The sequence below is a fragment of the Coturnix japonica genome, chromosome 15 (assembly GCF_001577835.2).
Source record: "Coturnix japonica isolate 7356 chromosome 15, Coturnix japonica 2.1, whole genome shotgun sequence".
Lineage (NCBI taxonomy): Eukaryota > Metazoa > Chordata > Aves > Galliformes > Phasianidae > Coturnix > Coturnix japonica.
In genome coordinates this window covers 7,605,192-7,626,597 of record NC_029530.1, presented here as the reverse complement: position 1 = coordinate 7,626,597, position 21,406 = coordinate 7,605,192, and the positions used below count along the sequence as shown (strand labels likewise).

General features: G+C 43.4%; 1 protein-coding gene across 2 annotated transcripts in view; it reads left to right on the top strand.

Moving 5' to 3' along the window:
- BCR (BCR activator of RhoGEF and GTPase) overlaps positions 1-21,406 on the top strand; it is a 92,724-nt gene that overhangs the window by 49,618 nt on the left and 21,700 nt on the right. For both annotated transcript variants that reach the window (XM_015878272.2, XM_015878271.2), the window contains 11 exons: positions 1,269-1,373; positions 1,880-2,065; positions 5,776-5,883; positions 7,371-7,431; positions 8,327-8,379; positions 8,702-8,842; positions 17,524-17,645; positions 18,467-18,635; positions 19,163-19,282; positions 20,343-20,418; positions 20,984-21,088. In XM_015878272.2, coding sequence (XP_015733758.1) covers positions 1,269-1,373; positions 1,880-2,065; positions 5,776-5,883; positions 7,371-7,431; positions 8,327-8,379; positions 8,702-8,842; positions 17,524-17,645; positions 18,467-18,635; positions 19,163-19,282; positions 20,343-20,418; positions 20,984-21,088 — 1,246 coding nt within the window. The remainder of the gene's footprint in view (positions 1-1,268; positions 1,374-1,879; positions 2,066-5,775; positions 5,884-7,370; positions 7,432-8,326; positions 8,380-8,701; positions 8,843-17,523; positions 17,646-18,466; positions 18,636-19,162; positions 19,283-20,342; positions 20,419-20,983; positions 21,089-21,406) is intronic.

The window sequence follows — 21,406 nt, the reverse complement described above, 5'->3', positions numbered from 1 at the left end:
GGTACCATCTCTCCATAATGAACCTTGTATATACATCTGCAGGGTTCGGAGCGTAGGACTCAAAGTAGAGCTATTTAAAATCAGCTGTAAACGGGCTTTATATTCAGTCAGTAGAGTGGAACATACTGTTCATGTTTCCCAATCCTCCTCCTGTTGAATTCAATGGACAAAGGTTCCTGTAGGTATTAACAGGAGGAGGATGGAGTCCACAACAGTCTACCCAAAGCCCCTGGAAGTATTTACTTATTTACTTTATCAGATCTAATGACTCTCTCTGCTCTTGGAGTCTTTTAACAACACAACAAGGGTGCAAAATAGGCTTGTTGGTTTTTGTTTTGTTTTGTTTTTTAGATAGTCATTCATAGAAATAAAAAGTTGAAAATGAGATCCTGTAAAAAAGGGGTGACGGTGGCATGTCATTATTCATAACCTCCATTGTTTGGCTTTCCTTTTTTTTCTCTCTTCAGAATTCATGGGAATGCTCTATTTTATCAGGTTAGATGTTTTTCAGTTTCAAGAGAAAAAATACAATTGAAATGCAGAAAAAAAGATTATTACTTCTCTTAAAACTTGATAATGAACATCAATGTTTGCCCATGAATGTATTTATTCTTCTCTTTTTTTTTTTTTTTTTTTCCCCAGTTGTTTTGTTTAAGAACTGCTTTATGGAATTCCAATAAGAAAACCAGCGTGTGCAATCCAAGCAGTGCTGATTATTCAGTCTTCTAACTAAAAATAGACCTTGTGCAAGCTGGCGGTGAAAATAACTTGGTGAATAGTAAAGAGTGGGAGAAAGAACAGCCATCTTAACAGCAATGTCAGGCTGTAGCTGCTCTGTATTCATGTGCATCTGTGTAGGAACAGGGAAGTGATCCTGTCTGTGTAGACACGTGGCTTTGGAACAGAATCATAGAGAATTCTCATGGGAGGAGAGAGTGAATTGCACATAGCCAAAAGTCCCTACAATTCATTTAGAATAATAGATTTATTTTTTTTAATGTAAAAATTCTAAGTTTTTATTTATATGAAGAAACCCAGGTACCAAAGATAGATGACTAAAGTTGCCATCTATAAATAAGTGCCATCAGTTTCTGGTAAATAAAAAGTTTCTTTGGTGTTTCTATGTTTGTTTCTAGAATCTTGACACTAAGCACAAGTTGTTTTTTATCAGCCTGTAAGTAAATAAAATCCTTCTCCTCACCCCTTCCATCCTCATTCTCATTTTTTTCCTTCTTGTTCCTTCTCTTCACTTAACAACTTCTTTATAGAGTGAGCCAGATCTGGAGAAAGGACTGGAGATGAGAAAATGGGTCCTGTCAGGAATCCTGGCCAGTGAGGAAACCTACCTGAGCCACCTGGAGGCTCTGCTGCTGGTAAGCACTACTACATTTCCAGCACTAGTACTTGTCTATTTGCTGCTACTTCCATCATAAATTTCCCAGAATTTCACATACCTTGACTGTCAGTTGCTCAGTGCAAAAGGTACCTGTTAGCCTCTTCTCCATTTGAGAAAGAGAAGCTGAAAGAAAGGACTGGATATGGCACATCCTAGGAGGTATTAATCTGATAGTGTTCAGGAACACTGGCAGTATTCAATGCTAATTATTAGACATACTTCTCTATAGTTGGACAGAGATTGAGGGAACTGAGTGCAGAGACATTTTAATCACATCATTAATGTCCTGGGAAGATCCACATACCAAAGGTGGCTGATCTCCATGAGAGAATTTGCTAATGCTTAGCTTTCAGCAGCTGCTTGAATGCAAACATCACTTATTAACAGGATGTAAAACAACTCTTTGGAAATATGTTTCGTAATGTGGCAAGGCTGAATGTACTTCGTTTGCATGGTAATGGTTTCCTTCATCTCTCATTTCAGCCTATGAAGCCTTTGAAAGCAGCTGCCACCACCTCTCAGCCTGTGCTGACTAGTCAACAGATTGAGACAATATTCTTCAAAGTGCCTGAGCTCTATGAGATCCACAAAGAATTCTATGATGGACTCTTTCCCCGAGTGCAGCAGTGGAGTCACCAGCAGCGTGTTGGAGACCTCTTCCAAAAGCTGGTGAGTTGGTTGCAGTCACTGAAGCTTCTCTTACCTCTCATTCATTTCACATGTGCTTCTGTAGCTTCTTATGGTGATTTTGCATAGTCTAGAGGGATGGAAACCTGTCACCAAACCATTGACTTTACCAGAAGACTGAAGAATGGCAGTGTTTGTTCTCTCTCTCTCTCTTATTATTTCTTTTCTTTTTTTCTTTTCTTTTTTTTTTTTTTAAAGACTTTTAACACCAAAAGATAAGTATTTCACCTTATTGCTGAGCTCTCTTGCATGTATTTCCCTTTTCTTTATGGTGCTTTGCTCTACACTGAGCTGCTTTTTTATGGTGTTTGCCTTTAGCTTTGCTTTTCTAGCACTGTGGTGGCTTTGATATTCCCTTTGCAGCTGAGATGATGCAGTCAGTCTGATACTGAGGCTTCTCCATGCAGCCTCAACAAAATTCTCTGAGTGCAGAGCAGGCCAAAGTCATGTAGAGCATATTCCCAAGGCTGATCTAAAATTGCTGAGTTTCTGAGTCAGATGAAAAATTGTTTGCATTCTAGGAGATTCCTTTGGCCTCTTTTGCCTCTCCCCTAGAGCATGCAGAGAGCAAAGGATTAAAAGGGTTGTTTTTTCCTTGTAGAAAAGAATCTCTGCATTCCTGAGGTGCCTCTGATTCTCAGGGTAGGAGTGACATTCCAGTAAGGGGTTTATTGGATGGGGAGCGCTCTTTACCAGGGTCACTCAATTGTTAGCAGCTGTGTAGCCCAGTACCAGCACCATTGCCTGCAGAGCAGGGGGAGAAGAGCCTGTAAAAGGGGATGTTTTCCATGCATGCTGGCAGCTCAAGATGGAAATACAGAAATCTGCTTTTCACTGCCAGCGTGTTTTAGCCAGAAGGGATCAAGTTGATACCTTGGCCAGTAGCTCTGCATATGCAATTTAAGCATCTCATTTAAGAAGACAAAGCCAATTGCTTCTGGTTCCTGAAGCAATGATATACGTAGGTATTCTGAAAGTAATGCCTCCTGTTTATTTCCATGAAAACTACTGCTTCATATGCACTGCCATGTCAGATGCCTTTCTGTTGGAATGCCCCTCTGCTGTCATGTGTTGCACAGCCACAGCATGTAACAGAATATTGGTGGGAAGGTTCAACCTCTACTGCTATTTAGGCCTTTGTTTAAGACAGTTTCTTGCTGATGGTGGTTACGGGCCCTTCTGTGGCATTCTCATTTTTATCTTCCCTTGATTCTTATGAATTTGTAACAGAATTTGTGGTTTTGTTGGATTAGTATTGGAAGCAAAGAAACAAATTGACCTAGTGTGGGCAACTGAACTAGCTTAGTGGTTTTGGATTCTGATGGTTTGGTACAGAGTCAATGGGAACTGTGAACTCTTTGCTGGATGAAGTATAGCTCATCGTTTTTGGCAGAAGACAGAAAGATCATCAGGCATTAGAAGGTAGCTTTACAGGATATATGTCAAATCTTTTGGAATAGGTTACTTAGTTGTGGTTGTGTTGTACAATTTGTTGATAAAGGCTGGAGTCCTTAATATTATCCCAAGGTCTTTGTGAACATGAATTTTCTTTACCATCTCTTAAAATGAAGCAATGTAGATTGAAGTTAGTGCATGTCACGAGTTCTGGAATTTTGTGTGGTGTGGCCCAAGTCATCATCCATTTGCAACGTCTGTGGCTGTTGTTCCACATTTTTAACAGAATTACAGAATGGTTGAGGTCAGAAGGGACCTCTGGAGGTCATCTGCTCCAACCTCCCTGCACAAAGAAGGCCAGCAAAGCCGCCCAGAGCAGACTGCCAAGGACTGTGTCCAAGAGGCTTTGGAATATCTCCCAGGATGGAGGCTGCACAACTTCTATGGGTGTCTTGTTCTGATGCTCAGTCACCTGCACAGCAAAGAGGTGTTTCCTGATACTCAGGCAGAGCCTCTTGTGTTCCAGTTAGTGCCTGTTGCCTTGTCCTGTCATTGGATGAGTTTTCCCATTGAAACTAAGGAAAAGAGAGGGGGGAAAAAACAACATCAACAACAAAAACCATCAAGAATGTAGAAGTGAAGCTTCTCATGTCTGTGGGATGTTTTGTACGATTTTTAGAAATAAATATTTAACAAATATTCTCTCTAATAGTTTCCAAGAATGGGAAACTTTTCACCAAAACCCAATTAGTTTTCCCAAAGTTTATTTAGTTTTAATTATACTCTTTTTAATTGAAGAAGGAAAAACTTAAACTAGTATGAAAATTTGGGGAGCGTTATTGCTTTGATTGGAAGATCAGTTTTTAATGGAAAAGATGTTTTAATGACAGCAGGGAAGAAAAACAAAGCTTATAGAGCCTGTTCAGGAGTAGCAGGAAATGAAAGAGCCATATAATAATGGAGAAACTCTAAATCTCTGCCTTGTCATCTGGCATCATCCAAACCTGAGTGTCATAAGCCCTGCAAGTGAACAATGATTCTGACAGCTACTTCTTCAGGGATTTGTGCCCCACTGACAGCTGGGGCTGGGTCACCTCTGGCAAATTGGGCACAATGTCTTTCAGCTTCAGTCATAAGCATGTTTTACAGTATGAGAGTTTAGACCAGTGCCTAATCTTTCAGTAAAATTTGCCACAGAAAATAGTGTTTGTTGGCTAAAGCTAACATTTGATGCAGCAAATGTTCTCCAGACAGTGCCTTTTTCTCATCCATCATCTCTTGCATAAAGCTCCAGAGAGAATGGAGAGAACACTGGTTATGGAAGAGCCAGAGAGGAAAGGAGCACTGTCTGTGAGGAAGTTCACTGCTCTGCCTGCTGGACCTCTTGGGCAAAGGTGTCAGGGGAAGTGCAGAAGCGATAGGGTAAATGCAAGCTTTTCTGGTAACAAGCTTCTTTTAAGTAGTCTTTTACAGCACCCCACCTATTGGCTCGCTACTGACCATGCATTTGAAAGCACATTCAAGCTGCTGAAGTGTTTACAGCACAGTCTGTGCAGCTTCACAACATAAAAACTGCTCTGCGATCCAGACAAGCTTGGAAGCTACCCAGGGATTTCCCGAGCTGGATCTTTTGTTCTCTGGCACAAATATGGCTACAGTTAATAAGCCAGAAAATGGGCTCAGTGCTAGGGCTCAGTAATGATAATGGCTCGTTTCTGGACCCTGTTCCATCTTTACCTGGACCTAAGTGCTGCAGTCACTGCCTTCCAAACAGATTGTGCTCTGGTTTTCTGCTACACTTTCAGCATCTTCCGTCCTTATAACAACGTTTGCTGATGCATGTATAGTTTAATATCTGTGCTTGTTTAGTGTGACCAACATGTGTGCAAAAGCCCCAGCTAGTAGCTTACTGGGGTCACATTTGTGCTGTTTGGCTGAATCATTCCTGTCTGATTCATATTTTGTGGCAAACATCCAGCAGCTCCAGTTACATCAGTGAGCTAAAATATTAATAGATACTAATCTGGCAGTTTGAAGGGAAAAATAGATGGCAGTAATAAAGATGTGTCATCCTCACAGGCCAGTAAGAGAATCTGTTCAGGATATTTGCATTTGGGTGTATGGAAGACCTGCCCTGGTTAAGCTTTTAACAGGTTAGAGATGTTCTTATGGACCTGCTTAGTATTCCCTGTGGTTCTTTGTTGTGAAGGAACATGACCTGATTATTAGATACTCAGTCTGGCTATCCCAAACTCATCTTCCTCAGCATTTATTTGATTTTGTTTTGCTTCCGGCAGGCCAGCCAGCTGGGAGTGTACCGGGCCTTTGTGGATAACTATGAAGTTGCTATGGAGACAGCAGAGAAATGCTGCCAAGCCAATGCTCAGTTTGCTGAAATCTCTGAGGTAATGTCACGGTATTCAGACACATGAGCCATCTGAATCTGACTAATACCCTGCAATGTCACTTATCTATTCAGCAAACTTTCAGCCCTGACTTCTGGAGGAGATTTGCGCTCCCTTAGACTCACTGCTTCAGCTTGCGTTCTTACAGTGATTTATATTTTGGACTAATAGAGGTTATCCTGTAGAATGCCTTTATGTGCTGTCCCTACCCAGGAAATCTTGTCATAACAACTGACATTCCCATGAGCTTTCCAGCTCTGTGCCACCTGCATGCATTTCTACAGGGAAAAGTTGTTATTTGAGCTTCTCAAACATTGCTCTTTCTAATGATGATGCTTCTTTAATGACTTGCATTATGTCTATCAGAGTGGATTTGCAGGCTTCACAGGTTTGGAGGAGAGAAAATGCTCTGTTTAAAATGGCAAGTGTGTTAAGTGTAATCTAGATTATTTACCAGCTGCTCTGATTTCCTCCGAGAGGAGCACTTTGTATCAAAACATTTTGAAGATGTTTTCCAGGCTTCCCATGCCACCAGTTTTGCTTGCAGTCCATGGTCTCCTTGACTGTTTGCATTGCAGTCATCATATCTTGAAGGACTCAGTTGCCAAGAAAACGTGATCTTCGTATCAGTATCCTTAAAAACAAGCAAATAAATAATCAGAGCTGAATGATACTGATGGTTTTTATTGCTCTGAAAAAGCTAGAGTACGTTCAATATTGCATGCCCCTTTAGATTTGTATGATTAAGAGGTAATATGAAACATTCCCTCTGTGAAACAAGGGAAGCAAGTCTTGCCTGTTGGGATCTGATTTACTACTCAACAGAGTGCAAGCTCTTCTATTCTCTCCTTTACTGAGGGTTTCCATTGGGTTCTGATCCTTTGTCTGACAGCATCTTTGCTCCTGTGGCATCAGCTTATTAGCAGAGCAGCTTCCTCTGTGCTTACTTTTCTCTCAGTACTGAAAGGCATTCCACAGAGTTTCCCATTTATTAACAGTGGCAAAAAAAGAAAAGTCACAGGCATTGTTCCTTTTCTATTGTGAAAAATAGCTGACTTCTCCAAGGTCTCCTAGCTCTGGGCATAGATAAGTATAATCAGGGGGTTCTAAATCCCAACCCTGTACTTTATTTACTGGTGTTGTGTACATGCTATGATGGCTGCATTGTTATGGACATGCCTTTCTCTTGCAAGTGATTAAAAATCCCTGTGTTGCTTTAGGTGGTTCCCTCTTTTGTTGCTTCTCTACTGATGTGAACTCCTAAATAATCTGATTATTATTTGAGATATGTAGGTGCCTGTGTCATGGCAATGGTGAAATTATCAAGAAAGCAAGCATATTTTTTCCTTCACCTATTTGAACTGTGAGGGGGCTGTTCTCCAGTCATTCTTTGGCCCTTCTTTGGAGGAGCAGATAGTCTCTTACATTTCCATGTGATATTTCAAGGTGATTGACTGTCTGCTACGTGGGTTTTCTTTTTCTTTTAGAATCTAAAAGCTAGAAGCACAAAGGAATCTAAAGATCAGACGACGAAAAATTCCTTGGAAAGTGAGTGATCCATGCAGAGGATACTGGTTTGTCAGGACTGTGTGGGGGCTGTTGCCAAGCCTCCACTCTCACTTCTTTTTAAATGTTGGAAGGTTGTGGAGTCTCTGTTGGCTTTACATGGGAAATCAGTTCCCTTTTGCTAAGTAGTAGAGCTTCTGCATAGTAAATTGCATGTGTGCATGGGTGAGCTCCTGCCCAGCTTAAACCTGATGAGTCCCTTTGGGCATAACCAGGCTAACCAAAGGACTGCTGTGTTCTTAAGGAAACACCTACTACCCAATGTTAGCACAAACGTCAGCCTTGAAGTAATTGCTCTATTTTTTTTGCCTTCTGTAGAGAGCTGAGCTGTCAAGCTCAGTTCTCATTGTGCTTGCCTTTATATGTATACACAGTAGAAGATAAGCTATGTTATATGAAGCTTCCATAATGATTAGTGTAAAAGCCAATCCCCTTCCTTTTTTGGCCTATTATCAGGGTTTGGAAGCACTCAACAGTGTCATGCTGAACTCCAGAAGGAGGGATGCACTGCCAACCTTTCAGGGACCTCCTTGGCAACTTTAAGAGTGCAAGGCCCGATTCTGACCTGTGGGACCAGGCAGGTTGCCAGGAAATTGTTGCAAGTGTTCTGTACAACTTTGTGTGCTCCTCATCCACTGTGTGACAGAGTATGCTCACAAGTGGGTATTTGTTTGCTGTTAGAGCATGTTTATTTCCTCTGTGTGTTCACGTGTATTTTACTGGCTGTGTAGCATGTTAAACTTGGAGAAGAATTTCTAGTACCTCATCAGTTAATAAACCTGTGCCTGTACACTCTGTGGCATTGGACAAGTTGTTCTGTAGGGGCTGCATTTAGGTACCTTTTTTTTTATGTTTCTGCTGTGGTTTTTTTTCACAGCTCTGCTGTACAAGCCAGTGGATCGAGTGACTCGCAGCACACTTGTACTGCATGTAAGTATCTGAAGGGAAACTTTCCAACTTTTCTCTCATTTCCTATTTTCTTCTTTCCTCGTGTTTTTCACTGAGCTGCGGGACTGCAAAAATTAAGCTGCTGTGCTGGATAGGAACCTCTTGTCTTTACACTGAGGAGAGGGAGCCCATGGTACTCTGGTAGCTCTCCAGTGATGTTACGAAGTGTGAAGTTGTCATTCTCATCCTTTGTAGTTACAGCCTCTAAGAAGCCATGGAGTATCTTCTCAGATGGCTTCAGTTTGGGACTTAGCTTTCCAGTGCTGCTCATGATTCTGTTCTGTGCTTGTGTTCTTGGTGGCAGGATTTACTCAAGCACACTCCAGTGAGCCACCCTGATCATCCACTCCTGCAGGATGCCCTGCGGATCTCACAGAACTTCCTTTCCAGCATCAATGAGGAGATCACACCTCGTCGGCAGTCTATGACTGTAAAGAAGGGAGAGGTGAGTCATCTTGCTTCCATTATTTTTTCAGTTCCTAAATACTGGTTATGCCTTTATGGAGCAGGCTGGGAACCTGAGCTATTCATTTGTTTGTTGCTAAGAAACAGTTTATGCAATGTCCTTGTTTTCTAAAGGATATTGTACAGCTCCTCTCTGTTTTCTGCTTGGAAAACAGTTTTGAAACCCAGAGGAGCAGAATGATTAGAGTTTTGTCCTTAGCACTGTTATAATAATTTGTCATACATCATTTTTATGACGCATAGTTATGCAGTAAATGGATTAGTATTTTACCTGCAAACGCAAACCATATAGGAAGCATAGGAAGAGGAAAAGATGGGGAATATCAAAAGTCATAACAGGTTAGGAAATGCGATGTTATAGAATATGAATTTATGCCATAAAGCTTATTTTTTTGCATCCTTGTTTCTAAAGGACAATGTTGTAAATGGAACAAGGAAGCAAAACAAATGAAATGGACTGGGAAAGCTGAGGGAGATGTCCTATAGATGTGGTACAATTCTTCTTAGCTCTGCTATGAGTTTGAATATGCCCAAGAAGCTCTAAGATGTGCATGGAAGACATAAGCCTACACAGCAGTAAACTTCTGTGTTCTTCAATGGGCTTGATTCATATGCCTTGTAATTTCATTAGGTGACAATTCAGTCCTTCCTGATGAGGGCACACTGGGACTGACAGAAGTACTAAGAGACAGGAGGATGTAGGAGATTGGACAAAAGAGAGGTGCAACTCAGATAGTAAATTTGTAAGAGGAATTGTGGCAGCGTGCCGAAGACACTGGCTGATCAAAAGTGACCCAAATTACCCTGTACAAAAACATCTCCTACAAAGCCCAGGGGATTGTTAACATACTACAAACCTTCAAGATGTATTCCCAAGTCCTGTCAGCTAAACATACTTGCTTTTGGCTGTTAAACTGATTATCAGCTGACAAAGATCAGCTAGAAGGCACAGTACTGGAAATTAGGTGTACTGTTCATCTGCAGCTCTTGCTCCTATTCTCATTTTGTTAACTGAGGAAGGCTGCAGCTGAAAAGAGGGGACACTGAGCAATTGAAGGCTGAGATAGAAGCTCAAACGTCAGTCACCAGGGCCTGGAGATAGTAGATAGACTCATTAAAGTAGATGCTGTTTGAGTCACAGCAGAAGATGGAATGCCCCCTTGCAGGGGAGGGAGCACTTTGTGTTCTCTAGTTGTCTGTCAGCATCTCAATGAAGGATGCAGGCTTTGGAAAGTGTCATGCAGAATCCTAATGAAGTGCCAGTGCACAGACAGTGGGGTTGACTCGAGAGGATAATCCTGATGATCTCTTTTTGGAGCAATACGTTTGTCATATCTTACAAAGCAGGAGGGGGCAGGCCTATCGGAATTGTGCTCAGCAGGGCTGTTCACAATCTCAGTGGTCCTGTAGTGCTTTTGTATATGATGGAGGGAGAGAACATATCGAAGGAGAGGGCTGTAGGTGTGCTGGAGGAAACTGGAACCCTTTGTGCTGTGCCTCAGTGAACACTGCTTGTACTGAGCCCAGGGAATAAAAGAACTTGCTTCTGATGTTTCCCAGTCTGTCTTCCACTCTGGGAAGCTGAATGTGGATACTTTCACCAGTTGTTTACGACAAGTATTCCAATCAGTAACTGTCTGGAGAGTAGCTATGTTCATTCTTTGCACAGTAATCCAGAGGCTGAAGCAGGCTTCCAACTACTTTGTGTGGGTTAGTGATAGGTGTTGCTACTCACCTTGGGGTCATAGCTGGGTTTTGTTTATGCCTGTACGTTTTTCCCTTTCTCCTCCCACTCCCCTTGCTTATGCTTCCCCTGGGGTGACAGGGCAGTGTGCAGTTTGCATTTCCTAATTGACTACCCTCAATACATAATGCATTTTCTTATTTGAACGAATCACCGGCTTGCTTTGATAGCTTTTTTTTCCTTCATTATTTGTCTTACTCCCCTTTGAAATTTCCTTGGTGAAAAAGGAGGAAGGAAAACAGCATTTTCCCCTCATGCATTGCCTAGGTGCTGATCTCAGTTATCTTTTTCCCCCAGTCCTTGCCTTTTATGTTTCCTCCTTGGGGTGCATCATGGGGAGGAGTCAAATCTCCTTTTCTCCAGCTCTTTTTTTCAGGATCTCTTTGAACTGGGGAAAGCAGCGAGTGGCTAATCTCCCTGGTGACAGGCTGCTAAGAAGAGAGCAGGTCGAATCATAGAACAAGCTCATGAACAGTCTTGATCTCTTTTGCAGAAGGCTGTTCCCTGCTCTGTGAGCACTGGCTCACACTGACCTGCCTGCTGCCTTCCTGAATGGCATCAGATATCATTGCTGCACACGAGCACCCAAGTCCTGCTTCTCATGGCAGGCTTTGTTGCTAATTCTGGGCTTCTGTATGTGAACTGAAAGTTTTCTGTGATGCACGAACATGATTTAATCTGCTGGGGCTGAATGAGTATTTCAGTTACTGTGAGGAGATGAATGCAAAGGGAGTAAAACCATTCACTGTGCAGACAGAAAGGGCTGTAACAGGGGTGGGAGGATCAATGGGCTAAGCCTACAAACCAAGATGGAGGGAATACTGCACATAGTTTGGCCCTTGCTGCTGGTCTGGCTAACAATAACTAGAGTTCTTTGTGTTGTGGTTTGCTGGGGGCTGCTAGCACAGAGGAGTCAGGATAGCACCAGCCCCATCTTGTTTGTTTTGCAAGTGGTTCACTCAGTGTACTTGTTTGGTGTTTGGGAAGGCAGCAGCAGCCCTGAATTTGGCTAGCAGAGCATAGGAGTCCTGTGTTGAGGAGGATGCATCACGTTCCTCCATGATCTGCGGAAGGGTTTGGATATGTCCTTACTCAAAGAAAAGGGAGAAATGTGGGGGAGGAGTAAAGGCTTTGCAATTTTTGATGGCTCTTCTGCTCTTGCCTGGAGAATTTCAGACCCAGCTCAGTCTGTACCTCTCAGGAATGGCTTCAGCCTTTCATAGATGGCAGCCAGGAGGGATTTACTGAGTGCTTTTTCCAGAGTCTCCCTTTGGCCTGATCTGTGCCATCCTCTTGTTGCTCTTTTTCTTCCCAGCTTACTACTTCTGTAAATAAGATACTTATCATTTTACTTCTTTACGTTTTTGATACTTTATCTGCAGATATCTACTTCACCAACTCAAAACAGTTTCACAAAGGGAGGAGAGAGGGGATCTGAATAGCGCAGTACCCTCTGACTCAGAAAGGGAGTGTGGAGAGTCTTGCACCCCTTAAGACCGTGGAGCAGACGGTCTTTGCTCACGGCTGACCCTTCTTCTCCTCTGTTCTTTCATCTTTAATAGGAAACCTATTTAAGGTTTTACAGATGTTGATCCCCTAGAGAAGCTGGAAAATAAGTGCTTTGAGATTAAGTATGTACAAACATTATATGCCAGAAGGAAGGGAGTTATAGCTCTTCCAGACTTATTAACAAACGAGCTCTGCAGATTTTGTGTTTCTTCTCAACGGAACCTAGATGCAAATGACTTTTGGAGCATGTGTCGTCTTTCTCTGCCAAGATTTGTGCTTCCAGCTAATTTGGCCCATTCTTGTAAAGCAGAGGTTAACAAAACTGCGAAGTACATTTGGGAAATGTGTGTTCCTTCCTTGGGTGCGTCTGTCTTGTACTCTTTGCAGGGTGTTGTTTCAGGATAGTTCAAACTAATCAGAGTGGTGGTGGCTGCCATTCGGCCTCACCTGTGGCTGCACACTCCTACTTGGAATATTAGCATTGGGATTTGTGTGATCCCACAGTGGTATGGAGGGATGGAGCTACCTGAAAATTAAGCCATTTCTTTGTTTTGGGTCACTCTACTGACTGAGTAGCTTAGTGTCTGTTATCCTCAGCATCAGCCTTTACCCAAAGAGAGCAGTTGGGCTGTACCTTCTGGAAATAAGTCTCCCCAACTCACATTTTGGATCAGCTTGTACTGCTGTGGACCTTCCCCTCCTGCCCTGGAGAAAAGAGGTTCTTGGCAGACTGCTCTACCATGTATCTAAACAAGGCTTGTAACTGCAAGCAAGAAACTTGCTTCTGTTTGACTTAGAGTAGGAGAGGAGGTTTGCAAGGGTGCAGAAGTGCAAAGGAAAGCCTTTGGAAAGTTGAGGACTAAGCCTAGATGCAGGCAGGCATGCACAGCTCTATGCCTGGTGCCTGCTTCTCTTGGAGCCCTTGGGCAGGTGTTGACAATAGAACACTTAAAAATACTCTTGGATGCTTCACACTCTGCCTCACAGCTGTAGTCAGAGAGTGACAGAAGCTTGGGAGAAAAAAAATGAAGGAAAAAAAAATATATTAAATATGCAAAATGCAGCCAATTTATCTCTCTAAGCATAGAATCCCTTAATTCCCTTAATTCTACAATGCTGATCTAGAAACATACGCACTCACAAGGAATCATTTTCTTCCTACACTCTGCAGAAAGCCAAACCACCTCTTCCTCACTGACATATGCCAATACCCATCTTCTGCTTTTACCCTCCTCCTCCTGCATCACACATGTTCCAGTCTTTTCAGGGGCTTTCACCCACGCACGCTGCTGCTGTCACCACGTTGGATGAGCTCTTTCCTTGGCTGTCACGTGAGGAGACGGCCCTGTGTACAGCTGTGGTTCTGGATGAATGTATTTTTAAATTCCACTTCTTATAATGTGTTTCAGACAGGCTGATCTTCTGCCACACTTCTTGGAGTTAAATGGTACATGACAGCAGCAGGGTTTATCATATACAAATAGCACAAAAACACTGTAGAATGAGTAGATGAGCATGTTGGTAGCAGAGAAAGATGCTCAGTGGCAGAGGTAAGAGGAAGACAGCAACAGGCAATCCAGAGAGGATATCCAAGCACTGAAGGACATAAAGGGAGTGCTCTTCCGTCTGGGACACAGAGATGGGTGAAAGAAGCAGCAGCTAAAAACATGAAGAAGAAAGCAAGGTCTAGAAAGGAGACTTGGGACTTGTATTGAACAAATATAGGAGCATAGCAAAAGCCTCTGGAAGGTGATGGTCTACCCAGGTCCTGTTTGAGAGGTAAAGGCTGTACTTAATTCACTCTATTGCAGTATGAAATAAGAAGTTTTCCTCTAGATGTTCTGGAAAGTCTTTCAACATCCGAGCTGAGCTCCTGAGCTGAACACCTGGGGACATGGTGCCCCTTCACCACCACGCTGCCACTCTGATACTAAACCCGTGCTTTGTTGGATGTTTCTTTGGTGTTTCTGTAATCTGTATGTGATTTCAGGATATTTTAGGAAACCTTTAACACCTTTTGTAAGCTTAGAAAACAATGTAACTTCAGAAACAAAGTTGAGAGAGATGGTCTCCCAGCACATGTTGTATGTGACACACAATACCATAGGGCCATTCATTCAGATGAAAGACTTCATGTTCTGGGAGGCTGTTTAACCAAAGGCTAGCAAAGGACCAGCTATTGCTGCCCTCAGGAGAGAGTTAACCAATATATACTTTGTTTCCCAAAATGCTAGATATGACCTATGGAACTGAGGTGGCATGGGTTCCTGTCAGGCACAAGTGCTACCTATGGGGACCCCTGGCTTCCCCAAGGTGTGGGGTAGGATGGGCTGACTCATGCAGGAGGTGCCTTGTGCTCTCTGGCTGTGGGATCTGGTAAGTCAGCTGGTAAATCCTTGGATTGCTTCTCACAGACCTGCTGAACCCTCCTGGCAAGTTGACTCATTTGCAACAAAGGATGTGACCCTTTGCTGGGAGTGCTCCTCCGTGGCTCCACTGATGCTGAGCAGTCTGGTACACATTTGTTGTGGCCAGGCCTAATGAAAGTCCTGTTTTCCCAGAGAAGCTGGTAGTTAGACCTAATATGAAGCTCCACACCCTTGTGAGGAGACCTTTCCTAACTTGACCCACAAACTCTTTTTCTTCTCCTCACTAGATCCTTGGTTGCTCATTGTGGTAGTATGCCTTTGCTCCAAAGGGGAAACTTTCTAAACTAGCCTCTGAGTGAGAATAAATGAAGAATGACAGCTCTGGGAAGCTTAGTGTTTTCCCAAGTGGCTGACTAGCATACATCCCTTTCACCTCTTTACTTCTGTTCCAAGCAAGCTTAGCAAATATACCCTTATCTTCTTTCCACGCAGCTCTATTTCTGAGATAACCTGCTGCCAAAAACTTTTGCTCCCTCATGGAAGCACCGTGTCTTGTCGATCTCCGTATTCATACCTCAGAGTGCCAGCCAAAATAAACTCAGTGCAAACAAGTAGTACCTTGGTCCCAGATGGGAAGTACAAAGGCTTTATATCACACCCCTGATTTGGTATCATGTAGCTGAGCTTTCTGCTTGGATTTTAGGGAGATGTAAGACAGAGGGCATGACTGCTTGGAGAAAGTCTGCCTGGATGACAGCAGCCAAAGGCTGTGCAATTAAGTGCAAATTTAGAAGGCAGAAAGGGATCACCAAGAGGACCAGGAAGGCTGTGTGGGCCCTGCTGCAGGAATTGCTGTTGGACTCTTCTTTGTGGAGGCTTGGCACTAAGGCCTGCAGTTACTGTTCCCTCTGCATGGGCTTCCCATCACTGGAGGAAATGCTTACCTTCAAATTACTGTGGTTTAGACAAACAACAAGCAGAGGTTGGGCAGTCAACAGGAAGCTATTCTCATTGCCTCAAAGCTGAGCTGAGTTGCAGCATAATTAATATGCATCAGATCTAGCAGCCCAAGATTAAGTTTTGGGCTTGTTGACAAAATCTCTTTCCCTACTTCATTATTGCTCCCAAAAGAAATTCTTTGCAGCTGTGAAGAGTGGTTTTGCTTCTACCAACATGCCTCTTCCTTCTTATTTATTATATATAATAGTATTGTAGTTTCCTGCCTGGCACTTTGGGAAAGATGCAGCTTTTGCTTCTGCCCACTGACTTTTGGGGCCTTTGTGTAGTGGCAGGCAGTCCTGAGGTGAGATGCTGGAATAATGTCCGTGCTTCAGCAGCTTGTGGTTGCAGGAAAATGCAGTCTCAGTTTGTGTCAGGAAGTTTAGAGCAGACTAGAAACAAGAACTGTGACTGCAAGGACATTTCTCTCCCGTGTGTTTCCTGCTGTGCTGCCTGCTGGGGTTGGGGCTGATGTGGTTTGTTTTCATTTTGGAGAACCAGGATGGGAGGGATGGTGGGAGGAAGGAGAAGGAATTGCGGGGGTTTGCGCTCCCACACCCTCTGCAGTAAACACGCTCAAGGCTTGTTAAGTCATGCCGCAAGTAAAACCCATGAGACACAACCCTGAGAAACTGAGGCATCAGTTCTGGTTTGAATGTCTTGACCTTGCTGAGGCTAAATGCTTTGCTATTGCACACTGCTGCACAGCTGAGCAGGACTGCCTCTTGGCAAGGGACAGATTTTGCATGTGAGTTGCCTGTGGTGATGCTTGTCCTACTGACAAGTCGTGCATGGGCCTGGAGGGGGCTGACAGTGACAGAGCAGAAGGGGGATGTTGTTGGTTAGTGTTGAGCAGTGTGAGCTGATCTCTCCTTTCTCCAGCCATGGTGCTGTCTTGGCATGTACAGTGTGTAATGTCACTCACTGGTGTCAGCAGGCCATCCTCTTAGCTGGAGTAATAAGTAAATGTACTGTGGGTGAGGAAAAAGCACCTTAGGAAGCCTGTGTGCAGAAGCTGGTGGTGGCTGCTTAGACTGGCTGTGAGGCAAACTAACACTGACAGTTAAACTTATTTGTGGGAATAAAATTTGCCAAAGTGACATAGACTTGGCTTCCTTTGGAAAATCATTGGGAGATTTCTATTCTGTGTGATGTGTACTTGGACTCCTATTGATTCTGACATCAGAGCAGAAGGCCTGGGCATAGTGGAGGGCTTGAAACTCCTGTGTTTGTCACTGGTGACAGCACAGACCAATCTGTCTCAGTGCCAGTGCTCCAGCCTTTTTGTGTGTCAGATATGGACTCCCTGGAGAGGAAGAAGGGAAAAGATGTTTTTGCCCTCCAATGTGTGCCTGTTATTTAGGAGGTTTTAAGTCTCCTGGGAACTAGAAATAGGAATAAAGGCATCAAGGTTATGCAATTTATCTGTATCATCTGGGTTTAGGGAATATTTGATTTGTTTTATTAATTATTTAGGGGGGGAAAAAGCTTTTAAAGCTTTTAATAGGTGTGTGGGGTTGGAGCACATCCAGATGATCCTGTTTAAACACAAACAGGTAAGGAACTACAGAGAAATTGGCTAGATACACATTTTGTATCTAGCAAATGCAAAGTGGGGGTAGCTTGAGCTGAATTCAGTAGGTGAATAATGGGGGAAATCTGGACAGAAAAGTGGTGTTTGCTGCTCTCTGCTGGTCTGAAAGCGGGATGCTGTGATGATGGCCCTTGGGTACTTAAAGCTGGGCAATGACTCACCATAAGTAACACTTGGTCTCAGAGACAGGTGATGAAAATAAACCTCAGCCCTGAGCTGGCACCTGATGAATAAAACCATTTTTACCCTTGAGAGAGAAGGCAGCAGCAGGGAGCAGCGCTCGCAGCAAGGAGCATATAACGGCCTTTTTTTCCCTGAATCGGAACAACTTATTGAATTGGCTCTGGTAGGAGTCAGGCATAAGGAGTGTGTTGCTGAGGGAGGCTCAGTGCTTTATCTGGGGTCCTTTCTTCACTAACTGAAACGTTTTCTCTGTTTTTCACCAGCACCGGCAGCTGCTGAAGGACAGTTTCATGGTGGAGCTTGTTGAGGGGGCTCGCAAACTACGTCATGTCTTTCTTTTTACTGATCTGTTCCTGTGTGCCAAGCTCAAGAAGCAGATTGGAGGGTGAGGTTTCCCTTCTGGTCTGTGTGTTTTGCATCTCAGCTTCAGCAGTGTCCTGAGTTCAGCCAACAACAGATGAATATGAATACTCCAGACCTGGGTAACTGGCATCTATAGAATGTAGTTGGAGAAGGTGTGATGAGCAGGGATGTCTCCATCATAGGAGACCTTGGCTCTGAGAAGCTCTTCTCCTTTCTCTTCTCAAGTTTCTGATGCCCTTTTTGAAGCATGCACTTCCAGAGAAGTAGTTTTGAAAAGAGTGGGACTTTCCCAAGAATGTCTGTTACTGGCAGGAGGGGTGAAAAAGAGAGTAAATAGCATGGAACATTAAAAAAACATGGACAGGGTATTCTGGTGAGAGCACTGTGGAATGGCAGTCACAAGGTGTATTTTCTTTTGGTTGGGTTACAGTGAAGTTTGTGCTTTAACACTTGACCATCACAGCTCAGACAGGAGAGACCTGAGCTTAGACCACAGGCTGCCAACCATTCATACATGTGGCTTTGCTTTCAAACTCTGACTCTACAGAGGCTTTGAAGAGGCAAAGCAGAGGATTAAAAGGGTGTGCAAAAGATTTTTGTGGGTTTTTTTAAGGGCAGAAGGAACTAGGTAACACAGCAATCTACTTTGTTGTGCCCTGTACTGGCAATTGGCCCTTCTTGGCTTTCATGCTGGAAAGCAGCCTTTTACCAGTTTCTTTTGACATGGAAATCAAAAAGAATCTGTATCTTATGAGCTATAATGAGGAAAGACCTGTAGGAAGAGGGAGTGGGTGTTTACCAAGCACCAGTAAGCAATAAAGGTTTGGACCTTCTGTCTTTCAGAAAAAGCCAGAAGTACGACTGCAAATGGTACATCCCACTCACTGACCTTAGTTTCCAAATGGTGGATGAGTCTGAGGCAGTGCCCAACATCCCCCTGGTACCTGATGAGGAACTGGATGCCATGAAAATCAAGATATCACAAATCAAGAATGATATCCAGCGTGAAAAGGTAAAAAACAAAAACAAAACCTGTTGAGCATTCCATCCCTCATACAGAACAGACTCAATAACTGCTGAAATGCTGATAGAAGCAACATTCCCAGAGCTGCACAGAATGGAGAATCCTGCTAAAACAGGCTGTTCAGCAGAGATCTGTAGTGCAGCTCAGTTATCAGTGATATCTAAGGCTGCTGCACAGCCCATCATTGCTCATCCTGATGCACTGCTTGTATGATGGCCTCCTCTGAAGGAGGCAGAAACAACAAAAGATGCTGTGTTGCTTCTCTGCTTACGTGGATCTGCTTGTGATTATTTCCAGGCATTTATGTTGAAAATGGAGCTTTTATGTAATAGCCATGATAAAGGCTGGGAGTGTAGTATACCAATATGTGGAAAGTCTGGCATCTGACTGTCAGAGTATGATCCTCGTTTCCTTTAGAGGGAAGGGACTGCAGGTCTGTGTGTTGGTGTAAGTGGGAGCGAGTGTAGGGGAATGATGTACATGTCCTCTGTCTCCCTCTCTCCCCCACCATTCAGAGGGCCAATAAGGGCAGCAAGGTCATTGAGAGGTTGAAAAAGAAGCTCTCAGAACAGGAATCACTCCTGTTGCTGATGTCTCCCAGCATGGCTTTCCGGGTGCACAATCGCAATGGCAAGGTGAGTGGCTGTTTTGGTCTGTCTCAAGCTTTGTGTACCAGAAAGATTTCTAAAGGGTTCTGTGTGTTTGCATGTGGGTTGTATAAGGTGATCCTGTTTTCTTCTGTCTGGCCTGAAAGCACCTTCCAAGGAGCAGACCCTTAGCTCTATCTACACTGAAGGTTACGGTAATGTCTTGGAAGGCCATGACTAATTGGAATGTGACATTGGCATAATAAATAAGCAAATTTTATATATTAATAATATATATATATATTTCTATAAAATATATTTCTATAAAATATATTTCTATAAAATATATAAATATATAATCTATTTATTTATATGAATCTATAAGCTCAGTATCTGTGATTGGACAAGTCCTGTCAGAGCAATAGGAAATGCCCTCTTCACCTAAGGAAAAGCTCTGCAGTTACTCCTTTTTGGTCTCCCCTTCAGTTCAAGGCTTAGTACATTCAGGTCTGCCTCCTCAGAGCTGTGTGCTGCACTTCTCAGGATCACTTGGTACCAGCGATGCTGAGAATGGGCTCCTTTTAGTTTTGCAGGACTCTTAGTGTGCCAGAGGTATCACCTGCTCTGACAGTACAGGAACTTATCACTGTGGCCTTAGCATACACAAGGCAAAGGACTGTCATGAGATCCTCTTACTAACCAGTCAAAATTCAGAAGCTGGTCACTGCTTCCTCAGCTTGCATCAGTGTCTTGGCCTGTCATGGAAGCTTTTGGGTTTTGTGGTGCAGCTGCTGTAAGGAGTTGTGCAGAGCTATCATGGGACCTCACACTGCCAGGGCCACAGCTGCTGTTTGCAGGGCAGAGCCCTGTGAAGGCTCTGACTGCAGGAGTCTGTATGTTGGTACTGCTGATACATTGCTGACATGACACAGTGCCAGAGTCCTGCCTGTCATTGACAAAGCTGTGATATAGGGCAATGGGAAGAGTACCAGAAGAGCAGTATATCCCTGAATTTCAGCTGGAGAAAATATTGGAGGCGGACCAGTTCTCAATGGTGGGTCAGACTAATGTATACCCCATGTTCATCTTTGTTTTTTCTTTTGGATAGAGTTACACATTCCTCATTTCATCAGACTATGAAAGGGCAGAGTGGAGGGAGAACATCCGGGAGCAGCAGAAGAAATGTGAGTGACCCTCATCTGGCTATTGATACCAATGGTGTGATCTAAGAAATTGAATCCAGATAAGATGTGGGCTCCCCCTCCATGAGTCAGGGTTTCTTCAGAAAAGAGAACCACACATTGGAATTCATAGTAGAATTTGAACGTCTTCTGTCTCTGCACATCTGAGCCTGTCTGTAGGAATTTTGCTTCCCATACCATGCAGGGAATGTGTGGGAGAAGCTTCTCTCATTTACCCTACAGGTAGAGATGTGTAGTTCCATGTAGAGGAAACAACTGCACCCTTTGACCAAATAGACTTTATTTTGGCATGGGTGTGTTTTGGCTTTGCAAGACTGTGAGTGCCCCTTGATTACTGCGAACCATTTTGGGACGTTTTACTCTAAATTTGGAGTAATTGAACATGCCCTGAACAGAGGCTACAGCAGTAGTACAGACCTAAATGCTATGGTACTGTTGCTAAGTGTTGCCCATGGAGCAGCTGTCCTGTGTATGCCCAGAATAAGAGAGCATGCATGCAGCCTTTGCTTTGAATTTTAATTGCTCCTCCTTTGAATTTCTGTGGCAGGCTTTAAAAGCTTCTCACTCACATCAGTGGAACTCCAGATGCTGACAAATTCCTGTGTGAAACTCCAGACAGTCCACAACATTCCCCTCACTATCAATAAGGAAGGTAAGATGTACAGATTATGCTTTCGTATGGTGTAGCTGCAGTGAAAACCTATCTCTGCCTGCCTTTGTGCATTTCCCCTAGAGCTACTCATAGTATTTCTTTCTGCTACAGCTGGTGATGATTTCCAAATCTAGGACACTGCATCAGAGACCCTCCTATGTTGCTTTTTAGCCTGCTGCTATAGGCTTTGTGTCTATATTTTACTTCTGTCCTTTGTATTTCTTCCATGCTGTCTTACTGACCCTCGCAGTGGCATCGTAAAAGCCCCAAATTCCCAGAAGTTATAAATGTCTAAAATACATGTTCCTGCTACACCCA